The sequence below is a fragment of the Lepidochelys kempii genome, chromosome 13, assembly GCF_965140285.1.
Source record: "Lepidochelys kempii isolate rLepKem1 chromosome 13, rLepKem1.hap1, whole genome shotgun sequence".
In the NCBI taxonomy this organism is placed as follows: Eukaryota; Metazoa; Chordata; order Testudines; family Cheloniidae; genus Lepidochelys; species Lepidochelys kempii.
The window spans coordinates 31,398,115-31,416,684 of NC_136392.1; the positions used below are offsets into that span (position 1 = coordinate 31,398,115).

The 18,570-nt window shown below is 43.5% G+C and overlaps 2 protein-coding genes across 3 annotated transcripts in view; one reads left to right on the top strand and one right to left on the bottom strand.

Moving 5' to 3' along the window:
- Positions 1-1,224: 1,224 nt before the first annotated feature.
- Positions 1,225-6,289, bottom strand: ROMO1 (reactive oxygen species modulator 1). Its single transcript, XM_073309991.1, has 3 exons — positions 6,231-6,289; positions 2,846-2,976; positions 1,225-1,425 (listed from the first exon to the last, which is right to left on the bottom strand). Exons 2-3 carry the CDS (start codon positions 2,974-2,976, stop codon positions 1,317-1,319), a joined length of 240 nt encoding a protein of 79 aa, XP_073166092.1. The 5' UTR covers positions 6,231-6,289; the 3' UTR covers positions 1,225-1,316.
- A 23-nt stretch (positions 6,290-6,312) lies between these two features.
- The window catches only part of NFS1 (NFS1 cysteine desulfurase), a 29,344-nt gene continuing 17,086 nt past the window's right edge, over positions 6,313-18,570 (top strand). The window contains exons 1-7 of one of the 2 annotated variants that reach the window (XM_073309989.2): positions 6,313-6,451; positions 7,147-7,214; positions 8,765-8,881; positions 9,661-9,744; positions 11,407-11,559; positions 15,882-15,975; positions 17,958-18,092. In XM_073309989.2, the coding sequence (XP_073166090.1) occupies positions 6,352-6,451; positions 7,147-7,214; positions 8,765-8,881; positions 9,661-9,744; positions 11,407-11,559; positions 15,882-15,975; positions 17,958-18,092 (751 nt within the window). In that variant the 5' untranslated portion in view covers positions 6,313-6,351. Of the gene's footprint in view, positions 6,452-7,146; positions 7,215-8,749; positions 8,882-9,660; positions 9,745-11,406; positions 11,560-15,881; positions 15,976-17,957; positions 18,093-18,570 lie in introns of those variants that run through there. The other variant, XM_073309990.2, reaches the window with a different exon arrangement.

Here is an 18,570-nt window from a genome sequence, read left to right on the forward strand (position 1 = left end):
AAGGGCAAAGTCACCAAAAAGATCCCCTGTGATGACTATTGCAATGAAGCTTTAACACCCTGGAGGTGCAGCTGAGCTGGGAGCCTGTCCTTGCCAATCCAGACTTCTCCAGGCCTTCATTCTCTATACAGATGCAGCCAATGTTGGCCTGGGCAGTGGTGCTCTCCCAGGACTTTGAAGGCAAAGAGCACCCCATCCTACATTTGAGTAAAAAGTGGTTTCCTAGGGAGAAATTATATTACTGAGGCGGCAGCTTAGACAACAAATGTATTATGGAAGCCTTTGGGTATTACCTGCTGGGTAGTCCCTTCTCCCTAGTCACAAACCATGTACCTTACAGTAGCTACACTCTCTGAAGGACTCACACCTCCAGGTTATGTGCTGGTATCTGGCACTCCAGCCCCGCAGCTCCCAGGTGCAGCACTGTGCTGGGAAAGAACATGCAAATACAGATTCTTTTCACCCAGAGACTGGGAGCTGCTTGAATAAGAAAGCTTTCTGGTCTTGGGGCAAGTGCGTGATGGATGCATCCCCATTCCACTGACAGCAAGCTTAAGAAGCATCCCACACCCTGGCCATGCCATTAGGTATATGTGTAGAGCATGCCCTTCCTGGAGAAGGGGAGCTTAACAAAGGTAAAGCTGGCCCAAGAAGACAGGCTGCTAGAGACCGCTAGGAAGCCCAGTAGCCAGGGGAACCCAGCCCAAGGCAGTGACTAGCTTTCCCTTTCCCACCCCCTTGTTTATGGCAGATACCCTGCAGCCCTGAGAGAGGCTCTGGATATCTGCTCTCTGTCAGCACCTCAGAGCTGAACCTGAGGAGCAGTGCCAAGGACTGGAGATAATTAGACTTAGGAAGGATCTTGGAAACAAGCCCTACTCCTGCTGGGAACAGTGAGCTTGCTCACAAGTGGGGGACCCAGAGGCAAGAGACCGAAAGGTACAGTGGCCAAGCCCAGCCTGAGAACCAGCTGATTGTCGGAAGGTAACAGGGTGGCTCTCTTTGATCAGGTTTGCCTTATACTTCTATAATTCCAGATTTCAGGTTCCCTCTTCTCCACCTGTGGAAAGGGGCACTGTGTTTTGTCGCTGCTGTGGGCTGTTTCTTCATAAACACAGGCAGTGAGGAGTTCAGTAGAAAACACTGCAGTTACAATTTGTTGAGAGCGCACTAGCAGAGTCTTGTACTGCGTTTTATGATCTCACTAGGATTGAGCATTCAACATTTTAGATACCCAAAGATTTTATTATATTACATAGGTGGAATGATTGAACAGGGGCATTAGTCTTCAGGTTAAAAAAATCCCATGCTCCAGGTTAGCAGCGGATTCCCATGCCAATGGCCATGAATGTCCCAAACGTGCCACCACTTTGCATCATGGTTTTGCCAACTCCACCCATCAGTTCTCGTCCTCTCATGCCAATCCTGAAAGAGAGAAAACAGTTCAGGATTCAACACAGGCTGACCAAGGCCATTCTACTGCTGAAGTGACAATCCATCCCTGACAGACATTGGAAAGCATATTGGATTTTATCATCGGACTTTCTGTATCAGGTGACTGGCATGAGAGTTGGCTTCATTCACTTCTAGACTGTACAGACAACGTGCTTTTTAGGTTTTGGAGCACGTGACTTCAGGGTGCATGGGATGAGTGGGAGGGGAGAATGGCTGCAATCTCTTGTGGCTGTGATCCATTGGAAGGACTGGGAGGGGCAGCTTGCTCCTTTGTGGCTGTGACATGTCAGTTATATAGGCTCAGGATGAGAATTCACCACTCTGTATGTATGAAGTGCCAGAGGTGGAGAGACTCTGCAGCCTTGCAGCTGGGCCCTCCCTAGCTGCATGTGCTCAAGGCAGTGAGATTTACCTCATTTAAAGGGACATTATCAACTGAAAATGAAGTGGGAACTTTTAAAGCCCAAGTGAATCTTTGCTACAGCTGCATTTTTTTTCCTGTTTGCAAGAGGTTGGACAATAAAAATAAGCAAAGTGATTTTCTCTCTCAGGTTTTCCTGCTGCAATATATGCATGGAAACACTGCATGGAAAGTTTAATTGTTTGTAACCACTTGTGTGCATTGGGACTTTTAAAATGTGCTGGTTTATTTGCCACGAGTTTTATAAACATATGTTTTTACCTGAGTTAAATTTTGGGGCAAATTGAAGCAGCTAATGTCCCTTTAACCAAGTCAGATAAAAAACAATCTCTTATTGCTCCTTCAGATCATCCATGATTGCATTTCCTGCCAATATTGTGGTACCTATGAACAACATTCATTAGGTTTTGAAGAGGATCAAGGGGAGGGATACGTGGGGGATGTGTGTTTGTTTTTTTTTAAACAACTTTTAGAACAACTCATGGTTCTTGTTTCTCCCATTCAGTGTAAAGTCTTTGTCATATATCAGTGATGTTAGCTGAAGAGAATTCAAATAAGCGAATATATATTTTTGGTGTAAGATACTAAATATCCCATTGATCTACCAGTTCTTTATAATATTCCATGTACAGAGAAACACTGAACACCTCAGGATAACTACTCTCAACAAATGAGTCATTGAAATGCAATGAAAACAGTATGGAACAGGATGTAAAGACAACTGAAGGCCCTGCCGGCTGCCACATACAACCTCCAGTGCTAAGAGAACAGCTCTTTGTATGTGGCAAGCAAAAGCAGCTTGTCCAATATCTAATTCTATGACTTGGATGCTCCAAATCTTCAGCCTCGTTTAGAGTCACAGGTAGCATTCCATCTATGTTACCAAAATGGAACAAGGTCTTTAGATCTCCTTCCTCTGTCCCAGTTTCTCCTAGGACTGACATTTACAATTAACTGACTCCAACATACCTGAGGCAGGAAAATGTGCCAAACAGTGCCCCTGCCGCCATGCCAACAGCAAAGCCCATCATGAAGCCCATTTTCACTCTGTCAAAGCAGTTGGGCTGGGACTGTCCATATGGCCCCACAGTCACAGGCATCTGGAAAAGAAGCAAGACACTTAAACAAAAAAAAAAAACCCCCTCCCCCCCCCACCACCGACCCATCTCCTCCCGTGAATGACAAGCGTCCTGCTGCCCAACTGGATTGGACAGCAGCAGTTGTGAAGACACTATGTGCTTGAGGCCATATCTATACTGGAGAGTTTACAGTGGCACAGCTCTTCCAATACAGCTGCGCTGCTGTAAGACCTCTCGTGTAGCCGCTCTCTGCCAACGGAAGAGAGCGCTCCCGTCGGCACAGCACTGTCCACAGCGGCGCGTCTGTCAGTGTAACTTGTGTCGTTCAGAGGTGTGGTTTTTTTCACATCCCCGAGCGACAGGATTTATACCGACTGAAGTGGTAGGGTAGACTTAGGCTATGTCTACACTGCACTTTCATTGTTAAAACTTTTGTCGCTCAGAGGGTGTGAAAAACACACACCCCTGAATAACAAAAGTTTTAATGATGAAAAGCGCTGGAGTGAACAGCGCTTTGTCAGTGGAGAAGCTATTGCCCCTTGTTGGTGTGGTTTTATTTTGTCATCAGGAGAGCTCTCCCCTGGTAACAAAGGGGGGCTATGCTGCGCGTCTTACAACGGCAAAGCTTCAGCGGCATGGCTGTGCTACTGGAAGCTGTGCAGTGTAGACATAGCCATGGCCTGAGTCTCCTACAATTTAGGAGAGTGCATGTGCAAACTGAGTATTTGCATGCAAATGTGACTAGCTAGTTCTCTGTAACTGCTCATTCAGCTACCACTTATTAGCACCTAAAAAGACTTTTCTATAGAAATGTACAAGCAAAACACTGAGCAACCTTATTCCAGAGCCTCAGCTTTACTTTGTCTCCCCACCTTACAGTTCCCATTCCTAGACACACTGTCAGGGAACAGAGAAGGTTTTCACAGCCTTGCATCTTGGCCCAATACTGGGGACAGACGGAGCAAAAGGAGGACTGTCCTGATCACAGACTTGTTTTGCTCCCACACAAACCTTCACACCCCCATTAACAGTCACTATATTTCTGACAAAGGACTTGAGGGGACTCCGTTCAGTCTGAGAGAGTCGCTCCCTAATAAGCATTGCCTGGAGGGATTGTTGAAAGCAGAAATCCTTCCATCCCTGAACATACGGCATCCACAGCACTCCCACACACCCTACTGTCTGATGCATGAAACAGCCACCTCCCAAATTCCTAGCTCCTAGGCTATTATGTCGATTTCCCTCCCCCCCCCCCCCCCAAGAAAAATGGTCACCCATTCAGAGCAGGGGGAAAAAAATCTGACAGGACTTCACTTTCTGTAACAAAGATTCACATTAAGGTTCCCCTGTGCTCAACACTGTATGTGAATTTCAGTACTTGCAAAGGGTGCTGGCTGACAGCTCTGGAGATTGTGGTTCTTTTCATTCCCAGAACACACAGTATGGGCAACTGTCGTGCACCATTCTCCACATTGCCCCATTGATATGCTGCTGCCTGCTAGAGAGACCACTTTTAGGAATTCGAGTAGAGTTCAGTTGCCATACTTGCTCAATCGGTGGTGGTGCATGTCCAGTATGAACGGGACTAAGACTAATAACTCATTTTACATGGGGCACTGGTCAGTCATCTGATGATAATAACTTTCAGGTACTACCAACCTGAGCTGAAACTGAATGATGACCTTGTAATTGAAAGGCTCGGTATTCCTTTTCTAATCTGCCAATGAGCCATCCAGTCTCCCTAATATCTACATTTAATAGGCACTCAATTATTGGATTAGAGAGAATTTCTAATAGCTTGGACTTCCCCTGCCCAATACGGTGCAGACAAATGGCATTTTGAAACAATGAGCAAAGGTAAAGGAGGAGGAGGTAAAGGAGAGGAACAATTAGATAAGAGGCGGACTTTACAATGCGTCGGCATGTGCAAATGCACTGGACTAACATGACAGATGCAAAAACAAACACCTATTGCATAATTCTGGACTACTGATAATAAATAATAATCTTACTTAGCTCACATATTTAACAGGATGGTGGTGAACAGCATAACAGATGTCTGGCATTAAACGACTGTCCAGACAACAAATTATAGTGTTTTAAAACTGAGTTAGCTAGCATAATTTCTAACCCCCTTTTACATTTAGTATAGATACAATTAGCACCTTTAATTTGGCTGGTCATGTTATAACCTGGAGGGAGCCTGCACTAAATGTAAAAGGAGATTTCAAATTATGTTCGCTAACCAGATTTGAAAAAGTATTTTCATTGTCCAAATGGACACTAATAAACTCTCCCTGCTCCCTCCAGTCCCTAGGACTCAAATGCTCACACTTTGTCAGTGAAAATCAGAAATACTATATATATTCATAATTTGTTACAAATTGGGCTCAGATTTTGACAGCTCATTCTTACAAACATCAGTCTAGGTTTTATGCTTCTTTTTCTGTTCCTACCAAGTATCATAAACTCTCTACATTCTGCATTCACAGTTGGCAGATATATTTGGCCAACAGACAGAAATTACTAGTTTTATTATGTCCCTCCTCCCAAAAAAACCCAAGGTAGAGACGTAAAACTGCCTCCATCCAGCAACCAAAACTGCTCATCTGAAGGCTGCAAAAAAATCCTTGAACTGCCTGTTGCTTTTTAAACTCAGTGGTATTATTCTAACCAGGACAAACATAGTCTCCTTGGCCATAAAGCATTTTGCGTGATGCCCAGAACACAAAGAGTGTCCTTCTCCAGCAAGTTTCACTCACATAAAGAAGCATGTACAGAAAATTGTCAGTGACTGGACATTTCTGAGCAGCTACGCTGCGAACGGCTTTGGCCAGAGCAGAGAAGAGGCTGCTTCCGTTCCCCTACCTTGTCCCAAGAGGGGCATGGTCAGTAATGGAGACTAGGAAGAAATGTAATGAGCTACAGCAGCAAGCAATAAAGCTTCCATCGGGAAGGAGCCTGGGCAGTCTAGCTCAGAGAGGAAACGGTCGGAACAGAGCATGAGAGAGGCAGCCAGAGGCGTCCCCGCCCTGGAGGGGGCCAGGCCCCGGCTCGCTCCGTCACAGAGGGGCTCGGAGACTGTAGAGGAGCCTGCGGAACTCACGGCCACGGGACACTGGTGCGGCCCCCAGCTTGGCAGGGCTGGGGCAAGCCCTGGCGCCTGCACCGCGCGAGCCGGGACCCTGCGGCCACCGGCTGGGGAAGCTCCGCGGGGCCCGGCTGATCCCAGGCTCTCCGTGGCCCGCTCCCGGGGGCGCCGGAGGACCCCTCACCTCGCTCCTCGCCTCCGCCCAGCACGCTCCAGTCTCTCCGTCACTTCCGGCGCGCTGCGATGACGACACGCGGGTCGGGGTGAAAGCGCAGGGGCTGTTTCCGGGCTTGGCTGGGGCCGGGATGCTGCTGGTGCTGCGGAGGGCGGCGGCGTTGCCGAGGCTGCGCGGGCTCGGGGGGCCGCCGGCCCGGCGGCTCTCGGGGGCGGCCCGGCGCCATGGGGGTGAGCGGGGCGAGTCCGCGCGGGGCCGGGCGCGGAGCGGAGCCCGGGGGCCTGGCGGGGCTCAGGGGCGGCGGCAAAGGTGCCGAGCAGTCGCGGGGACCGGGGGCTGCTCGGCTTGGCCCCGCCGGCGTGTGGTGCCTGGCGGGCGCGGGGCGGGGATGGCCCGTGAGAAGGGAGCCCCCTGGGTCTAGTGCTAACCTGGCCTCAATTCCCCGCCCCCCCGCGGTCCCCCTGAGTCCCTCGGGCCGGGCTCTCTGTGCCCCCGTTGTCCCCTGTGAACGGGGGCCATGGCCCACCCGAGTGTCGTGACGGGCTTGTCAGACACAGCAGCGACGGCGGCCGGAGAAGCACCTCCGAGAGATGCATCACGCCTGATGTTTCTTTTTTTGCACGCCGTGCTGCCTGCTCCCCTGGGCGGGCTGGAAAGCCAGTTGCCAGAATGCAGGGCGCGTCCTTCTCCCCTCTCCTAGCAGCGCAGATCGTGACTGGTTCTCCTTTGGAGCGCCAGACGTGGTGCATGTTCTCATTAGAAAGGTTCCAAGCTCTCTGTGGGTTCCCTGATTTCTTTTCCTGCACTGCTGTCCGCTCCTGTTGTTGGAAAGTTTTGCTTGTCTTCTCTCCTTTGCATTGCGTCTTTACTTGTCCCTTGTGCTTGCTGTGCATTTATCACTATAGTGTCTTTTTTTTTCCTCTAGAAAAAGGTCTTGATGAAGAATCCCTGCTCCGGCCATTGTATATGGATGTCCAGGCAACTACTCCACTGGTTGGTGAAATTATGTGAACATACACTAGTGCCCTAGAATGAATCCTGTAGTTGTAACCAGATGGGGTACATGCATAATGGGTAGGGATAAGATGTCATAGATTCTGTGACTTCCAGAGATCTCCATGACACTGTCTGCCTGAGCCGCAGCTCTTGGGAGGGCGTTGTGGATGCAGAATCCTCCCACCTCAGCCAGACTTGGGCTCTCATCCCCCACCCCTCAAGCTTCAGTCATCCCCCATCAGCTCCTCACCCCTATTACTTTTAGTAAAAGTCACAGACAGGTCACGGACTGCTGTTAATTTTTTTGTTTTTTGCCAGTGATCTGTGACTTTTACTAAAAACAACCAAGATAAAATCTTAACCTTAATGATGGGGAATGCAGATTTCCATGAGCAAATCAGAGTGCTCATGAGTAATTCTGGGAAGAGCTGTATTCTTTTAGTGCAGTACTCTTGCCAGAAGAATGATCACTTTGTAATGAAGCCCAATATCTGCTCTTCCTTGTTTGTTCTTGATGTGTCGTTCCTTCCCACACTGAATCCTTCTATTAGCTTCCTTTTCTTACCACATGAAACTCAAGCTTCGTGTTCTCATAGTGTACATAATCTCATGCCCAATTACATCTTGGCTTTCCCCAGCACCCACTTCTTCTCACTGCACTCTTCCCAAGGAACGTTGAAAACACGGAGGGATTGAGAAGAGACTGCCTTATTTGTGCTTAAAAGAAAGTCCAGTGTTTACACAATTTAAGGCACTCACTATCTTTGTTGATGTGGTGATAAGCATCTCCATTCAGTGCTACACCAAAGTAACTTTAACGATGGTCTGCAACTAAAATTCTAACCTTGTACTTCAGTAACAGTTGAGGAGCAGGTCTTTCTCCAGAAGTCTCGTCTTCTTCACTCAGCATAATTTTATTATGGCCAGAATGTCTTTCATCAACACTTATATATTGTGAGGTTTAATAATTAGAAATCTCTTTATATTCCTGGGGGAAACATACAATAAATGTACCTTGAGGTGGTGGCTATTATCAAGTACTGTCTTGTCATGTCATTTGAATTACATGCATTCTGAAGTGATGAAAGGTCATCTTGGAGAAAATGTAAAACTTTTCCAGTGACCCTTAGGGGGTCTTGTGTTTCTTCTGCTTAGAAAGTCCTTGCTGTTCTGAGCAGGGCTTTGGAGCTATGCTCCGGCTCTGCTCCAGCTCCAGGCAAAAACTGGCAGCTCCACTGCTCCGGAGCTGCTCTGCCCTCCAGCTCCGGGCTCCACTCCAAAGCCCTGCTTCTGAGACAGATTTCTGGTATAGTTCAAGGTTTGACTTGTAAGATTGTGTTGGATGTTATTAGCAAACGTTTGCCAGTCACCGGATAGGTTAATATAGTGCATATGCAAAATGTTTGTGCATTTACAGTAGTTTGGAATAAGCTGACTGCTGTCCTGGGATAAAGCAGAGCAAATATATTGGAGGGGAAAGAAAGAGGGAGGAAAAACAAAATGATTTTTCTCTACCTTTTAAAAAAAAATAGTCTCTTGTCTTCTAGGACCCCAGAGTTTTGGACAGCATGCTCCCTTATCTAATGCACTCCTATGGAAACCCACATTCCAGGACTCACGCCTATGGCTGGGAGAGTGAGTCTGCTATGGAACGAGCCAGACAGGTGAGGCTTTTCAGCCCCATCACAGAACTTAAATACGTTTTCCTGTTCCTAAACTAGTTGCTTAAAAAATAAAAAATCCCCACCCCCATAATTCTGGTTTAGTTCCTAGGAGGCAAGATTTGGCAACTTGATCTCTAGCAACTTAAGAGTTTACTATGTTATGTATAGTTTGGCAAATGCAAAACAAAACACATATTTTATATTAAAGCAATTTAAGTGGTGGAAGTAAATGACTTGGGGATCTGTCGCGGGGAGGCTTTCCAAAGCTCCTCAGGGGTTTGAAAGTCCATGGGACTTGTCATGCTAAGTCCCTGTGGCAGCTGTGAAAACTCCCCCTCGGGCATGTATCTGCCATTGCGCTAACTAGACGATCTTCACATTTTAATACAAGAAGCTAGGTGAATGGATTTTTGCTTTGGTGAGTTTTACATAAGTTAAAGTTTGGGTGTATTTTGGTTGCATATGGGATATATTGCATACTGAATACACTGAATATGTGTTGCATATTTTATTTTCCCATCCCTTCAGGAGGATTTATGTTCACAACAAGTAGTAGTGTTGAATGCGAATGACCTGTGCAAATCCTCCTCCACATTAAAAGAGAAAGTACATGTGTATAATGCCATTTTTAAACACAGTATCTATAATCCTGTTTAGGTTGGGCTAGTATTGGGGTAGAGGAGATGTTCTGGGAGATGCTGCACATATTCTCTGTGTGTGATTAACTCAATTTTCATGTTTTAAAATAGCAAATAATATTTTTATTTTGTTTTAAACAGCAAGTTGCATCATTAATAGGAGCAGATCCTAGAGAGATTATTTTTACCAGTGGCGCTACAGAATCAAATAATTTAGCAATTAAGGTAAATGTCTGGTTTATACTACAACTGATATATACTAAATTACTTTGAAATCTGTAATGGTTTGGGGTTTAAGTCCTGTTGTTGAGCTGCCAGTGATCAAAGATTCTAGTGGAAGGCTTGGTATCTTTGTTTTGTTACATTCCTAGTTTGACCAACTTGTAACATGAAGGAATGGATTGCCATGCCACAGTATAGCTGGAGGGAGTGGTGGGCTAGCGCTGGTGTGGTGAGCAGGAGCAAGCTGGCTCTGACCCATGTTTTGGAGCAGGTGCAGTACTTTGCCTATTCCTTAAAATGAAGAAATGTTTGAACTGTATTGAAATCCCCCACAATTAACCTAGCTGTTCCAGCAAATTCCTTTGGGCCTGAAATTTTCCATTCTTGGTGTTGGAGCAAAGGTGACTTTTTTTTCCCTTCAAGCGTGAGGAAAATCAGTTTAACTGTTTTTGATATTTGCACGTGGGGATTAAAAATCCATTTGTCCCAGATGAAGTTTTGTGCTCATTTTACCAAAATTTTGATCATAAAGAGTGGCTGAAATCTTGATTATCAATCTTTTTCCAAAGTTTTTGATCTCACAGGTGATTATTTTCCTTGTTAATATTTAGAAGATTTTTCATTATATATTATATCCCGCCAAAGAAGGAGAAAATTATAAATCCTCACCTAATAAATACTTTCAGAATTCCAAAGCTATATATTTTTGGAAGCAATTGTAACTAACCAAATGGTCTATTTTAACGCAAGTAATATTTGTAGATTATAATTGTGAAAGGATAGTGATTGTCTCAGGAGGGACTGGGATGTTGGGTTATCTCCTCACTGCCTCTTAATATTGAATTTTGATTTGCATATAATTAAAGTTTACTGGAGTGTTGTGGCTAATTCTCTTCATAAGTAGAGCCCTACCAAATCTGTGGCCATGAAAAACGCATCATGGACCATGAAATCTGGTGTTTTGTGTGCTTTTACCCCATACTATTCAGATTTTTGGGGGGAGACCAGTGTTTCTCAAACTAGGGCTCCTGACCCAAAAGGGGGTTGCAAGGTTATTTAGGGAGTATTGCCACCCTTACTTCTGTGCTGCTTTCAGAGCTGGGCGGCCGGGGAGTGGTGGCTGTTGACCAAGGGCCAAGCTCTGAAGACCTTAGCACAGAAGTAAGAGTGGCAATATCATACCATGTCATCCTTACTTCTGCGCTGCTGCTGGCAGCAGCTCTGCCTTCAGGGCTGGGCTCCCGGCCACCCGCCACCACTCTCTGGCCACCTAGCTCTGAAGACATCGCCACCGCCAGCAGCAGTGCAGAAGTAAGGGTAGCAGTACCACAACCCTCTCCAATAACCTTTGACCCCCCCCCAACTCCTTTTATGGTCAGGACCTCTACAATTACAACACTGTGAAATTTCAGATTTAAATATCTGAAATAATGAAATTTGATTTTTAAAATCCCATGACTGTAAAATTGGCCAAAATGGACCGCATATTTGGTAGGGCTCTAGTCATAAGAGACTTTGTCCCATTAGCCTTTCAGACTGTGCCATGCTGAGTGATCCTGGGAGAAACTTCCTTTTGCTTGGCATTCTTCCCCTTTCAATTTATATAAATTGCTACTTTTAAGCAATTTCATGGCCATTTTATTTTTCATTTAATGTGAACACCAGGGTGTTGCAAGATTCTATAAATCCCGAAAGAAGCATATAATTACAACTCAGACAGAACACAAGTGTGTGCTGGACTCTTGCCGTTATCTGGAGGCTGAAGGCTTTCGTGTCACATACTTGCCTGTTAAAGAAAATGGGCTCATAGATTTAAAGGTAAGTTGCCTGTTAGCAAACATGTAAAAATTCTCCACATAGCACTATCACCTTAGAGGCCTCAGCATCAGTTTTGCTGAAGCATTGCTCTTACACAAAAAACAATTTGATGATCTGTTCCAAATTATTAAGAGACAAAAGAATAGAAGTCACACCCGCCAAGTTTTTAAGAGCAGTGTGCCACTTTGGAGAAAACTGTGTCTCTGCCATTCTAGTTTATTTCTTTAATTATGGATTCCTGGAGTAAGAGAATGAATGTCATTAAAAGACAGAGGGTTTAGTGATATTGTGGTGGAATAGTAGTCCCACAATAGATTTTCATTTTAGTTGGGAAGGAATCCTTCTATAAATCTTTGTTTTGATTTAAAGGATGAATTTGAGATGCTTATTGTAGTTTATGAACTGCTTGAAATTTTAGGGCATTTTGCAGGGGAAAAAAACGAACGTTTGAAGTTAGCTATACCTTTCAAAAAAGGACCATCTCATCAAAACATTTCCAGTGTCCAACACTTGTTTTGGATTTCTTTTAAACACATAGTAGAGCAGTCTGAAATTAAATGCATGTAGTTCTTTGCTTTGAGTAGTTGTGAAAATAGCAACATGTTTTATATGAATGGTTATTCAGTTATTAAAATAGTACTGTTTGGGTGTTGACATAAGAGTTCCATTGACACAATGTTACTGATAACATAAGCATAAAAGTTATGTTGATGCAATCACAGAGGGTTTAGGATGAAGCAGGGTACAACACTGAATGCTTACTGTGGTACTAGAGGAATTCAGAAGGTGCAATTGTAACCCGTGCTAACACAATATGGCTCAGTTGCCCCCTACCTTTCTTCATGTATTGAAAGGGTGTGTGTGTGTGTGTGTGTGTGTGTGTGTGTGTGTGTGTGTGTGAGTGAGAGAGAGAGAGAGAGAGAGAGTGAGAGAGCAGTATTGGTTCCTTTTTTCTAACTGAGCATGAAGGAGTTTCTGCCTTTCACATACATCATTCTTTCCTCTCAAGGTTCTCTTCTGTGCTATGTTATTGCTCAAGTAACAGGGAAGCTGCCGGGAGTTTCAGAGAGAGAGAGCTCTTTGATGCTTGCTTTGGTCTTTTCCCTTTTGGTTTTGATTCCCTCTTTTGCTCAGGACTTGAGCAAAACTCAGGTAGTCTCCACTGGGTTTAGACAGATATGGTTCCCTCATCTTGGAAGTTATGTGACACCAAGGATTTTCTTGAACCTGTGTCCAAACTAATCTCTTATGCGGTATTAGAACTCCACTTGACTCCTGCTAGGAGTTGATGCATCTCTTCTTCTCCTCCCCCCGCCCCCCCTCCCTGCCCCCAGTCTTCTTTTTGGTAAAGTCTTGCTCCCTTGGCTTCTTCCTGAAGCTGACAGAGCATCTGGGAGTCTAGGCACCAATTGTTTTGTTTATTTCTTTTGAACAAAATACTCGGGTACAAAATTACAGGAATGACCAAGTATGTTGTGCGGGTGGAGGAGTGGTACTACAAATGAAAGGAAGCACAGATTCAAATATAGTAAAAATATTAAATGAATCAAACAGTAACATAGAATCTCTATAAAAAGAGTATAGCAGTAGGAATATACTCCTGACCAGGATGGTGACTGGCTGCAAAATGCTCGAGGAGATTAGAGGCCATAAAAATTGGAAAAAATAGAGTTATTTAGGAGTATGAGGAGCTTTATATGAGGAGAGATTAAAAAGATGGACTGTTCAGCTTAGAAAAGAGACAGATAAGTGGGGATATGATAGAGATCTAAACAATCATGAATGGTGTTGAGACAGTGAACAAGGAAGTGTTATTTACTCCTTCACATAACACCAGAACCAGGGATCACCTGATGAAATGAATAGGCAGCAGGTTTAAAACAAACAAAAGGAATTACTTCTTCACACAGTGCCCTGTCAGGCTGTGGAACTCATTGCCGGGGGATGTTGTGAAGACTAAAAGTACAACTGGGCTCAAAAAAGAATGAGACAAGTTCATGGAGAATAGGTCCGTCAGTGGCTGTTAGCCAGGATGTTCATGGATGCAACCCCATGCTCTGGGTGTTCCTAAACCTCTGAGTGCCAGAAACTGGGACTGGACGACGGGATGAATCACACTATAAATTGCCCTGTTCTGTTCATTCCTTCTGACGCATCTGGCACCCGCCACTGTTGGAAGAAATGATACTGGGCTAGATGGACCATTGGTCTGACCCAGTAGGGCTGTTTCCTTTTGTAATGGTCTGTTGGCTTTTATGGCTGCTGCTACTTTAGAACGATGGTTCCCCTCTACAGCCTCATGTTATAGTACAGGCAATTAAAGCTTTTGTTTCGGTTCCCCTAGGCTTCCCCCTCTCCGCCTGAGTGATAAGCATCTATGCTGGGCTTTGTGATCCACCACCTCCCATTCAGTTGTACACGTTCCAATCATGCCGTTTCCCATCTTACGCAAAACCTAAGTAAATGGCATACAGTGGGGTGCAGTAGGCCTTGATGTATGAATTATTGGTGAGATTCTGTGGCCTGTGCAATGCAGAACATCAGACTAGATGTTATGAATGGTTTCTTCTGGCTTTAAAAATGTATTAATCTATGAATTCTTCCCTCCCAGCCTCAGGCTGCAATACTTGGGTTTCGGGCCACTGGATACCCATTATTACTTGGGGGGGTATTCTGCTACACAGGGCTGTCAACCTTACCTCTGGGCCAGATCCCCAGCTTTGAGTGATACCTTTCATGTTCTTTTGCACGTAATGCATAATTGTTAATCTTGCTGTCAGATAACTCTGCTGACCGTAATCTACCTTTTCCCCCCTTCTCTTCCTCCCTTGTGGAATAATTTTCTTGAATTCAGAGGACTTATAATTTGTTTAGACGTGTTACGTATGGTTGTTTTTTTGTTTGTTTTTTTTTAAATTAATAAAATACACTAGAAACAAGCTGGCATGAATGTAACTGTGACAAGCGTAGCAAAGATTTCATGGCTGTGACCTGGTCAGACATTGTTGTTCATGCGAATATTAAATTATATAGAAATTAAACAATCCTGCTGCTTTTATTTATATATAACTAGTATTACTGCCAATTGTGAAAATGGGTTGTTTTTTGACTGATAGATGTGTGTGTTGGTGATCGATGTTGTTCTGCCTGAGCCTTCTCTATCTCCTTTTAGAATGTCTGTCAGTGAATTGAATCAGGATTTATTCCAACACTTCCATAATTTTTATTTGTAGTGCCAGAGAACTACAGGAACTTAACGGAATGTAATTTGCTATCAAAACTGAAGCTAAGTGTTGGGTCTGTATGATGGGAAACGGAGTCACACATCCACCCAATTGAGGCTTAATCAGTTTTGCCTTTATTTTAATACACTTATTGTGTCTGGACATACATGGAATAGTTAAATGGGCCCAAGTTACACATTTTGGGGATCCAAAAAGTCCCTCCTTCTTCCAGGGTGGTCATCAGCTCCCTTGATCTCTTGGTCTGGTCCTTCAGTTTTGTTCATCAGTTTCTGATATGGCTTTTCTCCAGCCTTGGGTCCATTTTTACATGTATTCTAATACGTTTTCACATGCTCCATTACATAATTTTCCTCCAGTCTGCATTCAACGCATTCATTATCCATTGACTTGTACATAACCCATACATATTCATCTGCAAGCATTAATCACCTAATGTCTATAATTTTCTTGCTGAATTTGCAGTTTTGGGATTGTGTTGCCCTCGGTCCCAGAAAAAGGGAGTTTTTGGTTATCAGTTTGTACCTCTTACTTACTTCTTCCAACATGACACACTATTTATCTTGTCAACAGTATCATTTTACACAAATCAGCAAATTATATAAAAGAGAAATTTACAAAAAATACCCTCATGCCAGGCAAAGCCTTGGCCTGTGTATTGCCTTATCTTATACTTCCTCTATATCCATAATTACAATTTATTAAATATATAGCTAACAATGAATCTTATTTTATTATTAGCAATCTTCCATTTCAATGTTAGATCAGTATCTGTCTTGTCTTATAGTATATTATCCTCCCTCTTAATCTGTTAAAAGGGGAATTTTAGAAAGCACAAAGTTCAATGTCAGCATTTCTTATCTTCTGCAAACACATATTTGTCAGGGTTTTTATTTTACTCAAAGTCCAAAAACTTTGTACTTTTGGATAGCCAAATCTTATCAGTGTTTTTCCTGTTAAAATGTTTTAGGTACTCTGGTTTTTAGGCCTTGGGTTTTAACACTAAACAGTAGGCGGCTTTTGCTTGTACTTTTAGTTACGTCAGGCACTACATCTGTGTCTTTTCAACGTTTTCACCAGGAACTGGAGGATGCACTCCAACCAGACACAAGCTTGGTGTCCATAATGACTGTGAACAATGAAATCGGAGTAAAGCAGCCAATTAGGGACATTGGTAAGTAGGCACTGGCTTCCAGCAACCTAATATAAATGAGACTGACTTGAAAAATGGTATCTTCTGCTTTATTTATTTATATATATATATGTAATATAACTACACATGTGGTTCATTATGAAAAATGTTCGGAAGACCAAATAACCAAACTTGTCCAGTTTTAGCAATAAAATTGGCTAACAGTACGGGAAAAGAGTTACTACATTACTACATTCTGAGAAGCTGTTTCTCACAGCATGCCAAATGACCTTATATAGAAGGTATGCTCCCCAAAATATGCCCCACAAACTTGCTGTATTTATAGTTACTTGTTTACAAGTTAAAACCACTCTGCATGTCACCCAAGGCTAAAATTCACCAATCAATTAGTTTTTAGCTTCATTTTCTGGTACGACAGTGTATCCCTTATCTCTTGCTTTTGAACACAGTATTCCAAACCAGTTGGGCCATGAAGGAGCGCTCTGCTTAGTACCAGGGTAGAACACTCATGTATCTTGATTTTGATAGGATTTATATTCACTAATGCCACATGCTGTATTTAGCTTTGCAGGGTGTTGTGGGGGAGAGAGCTCTTGACATGAGTGAGTGTAATACAACTTAAAGTTAAGATTATATAATGTTGATCTGATGTGTAATACATATCAATAATTTGTGCAATATATATGAAATATGCCTTGGCTAATAGTTCTAAAAAGGCATATTAGTGTAATATCAGGTGTAATGAAACTGGGCCCTAAGGAAGCTACATTATTTTGAAGGACCAGAAGCAATCCATTGGCCTGTCTTGCCTGAGACTGTTTTGATGATGGTTTTGCTGTCTCAAACAATATGTTCTGAAATCGTTTAACAATGTAAACTAAAACTGCATCTGATATTTTTAACAGGGAGTTGTTACAGTCACATAGCCTTATAATGAGAGTGAGGTGCGCTGTTTTCTGCTCCTACCTGGCTTTTGCAATTTAAAGCAAAGCTTCGCTATTGGCAGCCAAAATTACTACTTGTTCGCAATAATCTGAAATACACACATTGTGTGTTGGAGAATCCTAGGGAACAGTCATGCAAAATGAGACCTAGAAATGAGTCAGCTGTGGATCAAATGAGAGTTCACTATGATCTGGCAGGAAAAAATGGTCACTGTTGATCACTCTGTCCGGGGGCCCATCATGTCATCGGGTGGTAATAGCTTCTCTCTCTGCAGATATGGTTCAGCTACAGTTGGAATATTGCTCACTTCTGGGCACCAGAAAGTTACTGTCCGTCTGGAGAAAGCTCAGAGAAGAGCAACCACAGTGAGGTGGGAACTGAGAGTATTGCTTCTGTTTTTTGAGGAACGATTAAAAGCTAAATTTGCACAAGTTGGCTAAGTGACAACACAGTGGGGAATGAATCATAAGCATACAGATACTTGATAAGTATGGACACTAAGGAAGGAGAGGAATTATATTCGCCTGATAAATGGAATAGTCTTAAAATAAAAGGGAATTAAGAAGTGGAAAATCTAGGTGGACTACCAGGAGAACTTCCAAAGGCAGATCTGCCAGGTTGTGAATAGACTTTCCCAAGGGAAGTGATAGAAGCCCCCATTGCTTAAGACAAAAGAGTAAACTCAGCCATGCACTGGCAGATACGCTGTAGTTCCATAGGGAACAGTCCTGCATTTGACAAGATGACATTTTTGCCTCTGACTTCTATGATAAGGAAGCAATTTGTAGCCTTTCTGTTGCTTCTAAATTTCAGCTAGTTCTAGCCTCGAGCCATGTACAACTAAGCTTGGGTAAGTATCAGCTGGAATAGCTGCAAAATAGTCCATAGACAACTGACTAAAAAATTAAAACAACCTAAGAGTACTCATTTCTTCTCCCTTTTCCCTGCAAAACTGCTCCTGCTCCCTGCAAGGTGACACTTTTCAGGTACGTTAATGCATTTAATGAGATAAGTAACTAACTGTCTTGTTTGTTGCTGTTGTGGTGGTCTTATCCCAGGTCAGATCTGCAGCTCTCGTAAGGTTTTCTTCCACACTGATGCTGCCCAGGCAGTTGGTAAAATCCCCATGGATGTCAATGATATGAAAATTGACGTAATGAGCATCAGTGGCCATAAAATCTATGGTCCAAAAGGTATTTATTGATTGGTTTTTTTAAGGGTTTGATGTTTACCCAAGCTTGTCTTGGGGTTGCTTTGTTTCAGCATGCGTTCTGTGAATTGTTCTGATCATTTATAAACTGTTCATACTCTTCTTGAATGAACAGAGTTTTTCAGTAATCATTTAACCAATCCTAGCATATTTGGATTATATATTCTAGTATTTTTTGTCTTTTTAAATGCAAAAGAGGCAAAATTTTCCAAAGGGCCCTGTGACTAGCATGAAGACTCTGACAGAGCATGTGTGCGCTAAGGCCTGTGTGTGTCTCTTTTCTGCCACAGACTTAATCCATGCTCTCTTCCTGCTGTTGAGAAGCAAACAGTTTCCATTAGTGCCCAGTTTCTCTTCAGAGTGCTCTCATAGCTGACGGTAGTGACTCACTCAACAGCTAGGCAGAATTAAAAGTGGGGTTTGGTGTTACACCTTTCCCATAGTCATCCTGTCAGTCCTTG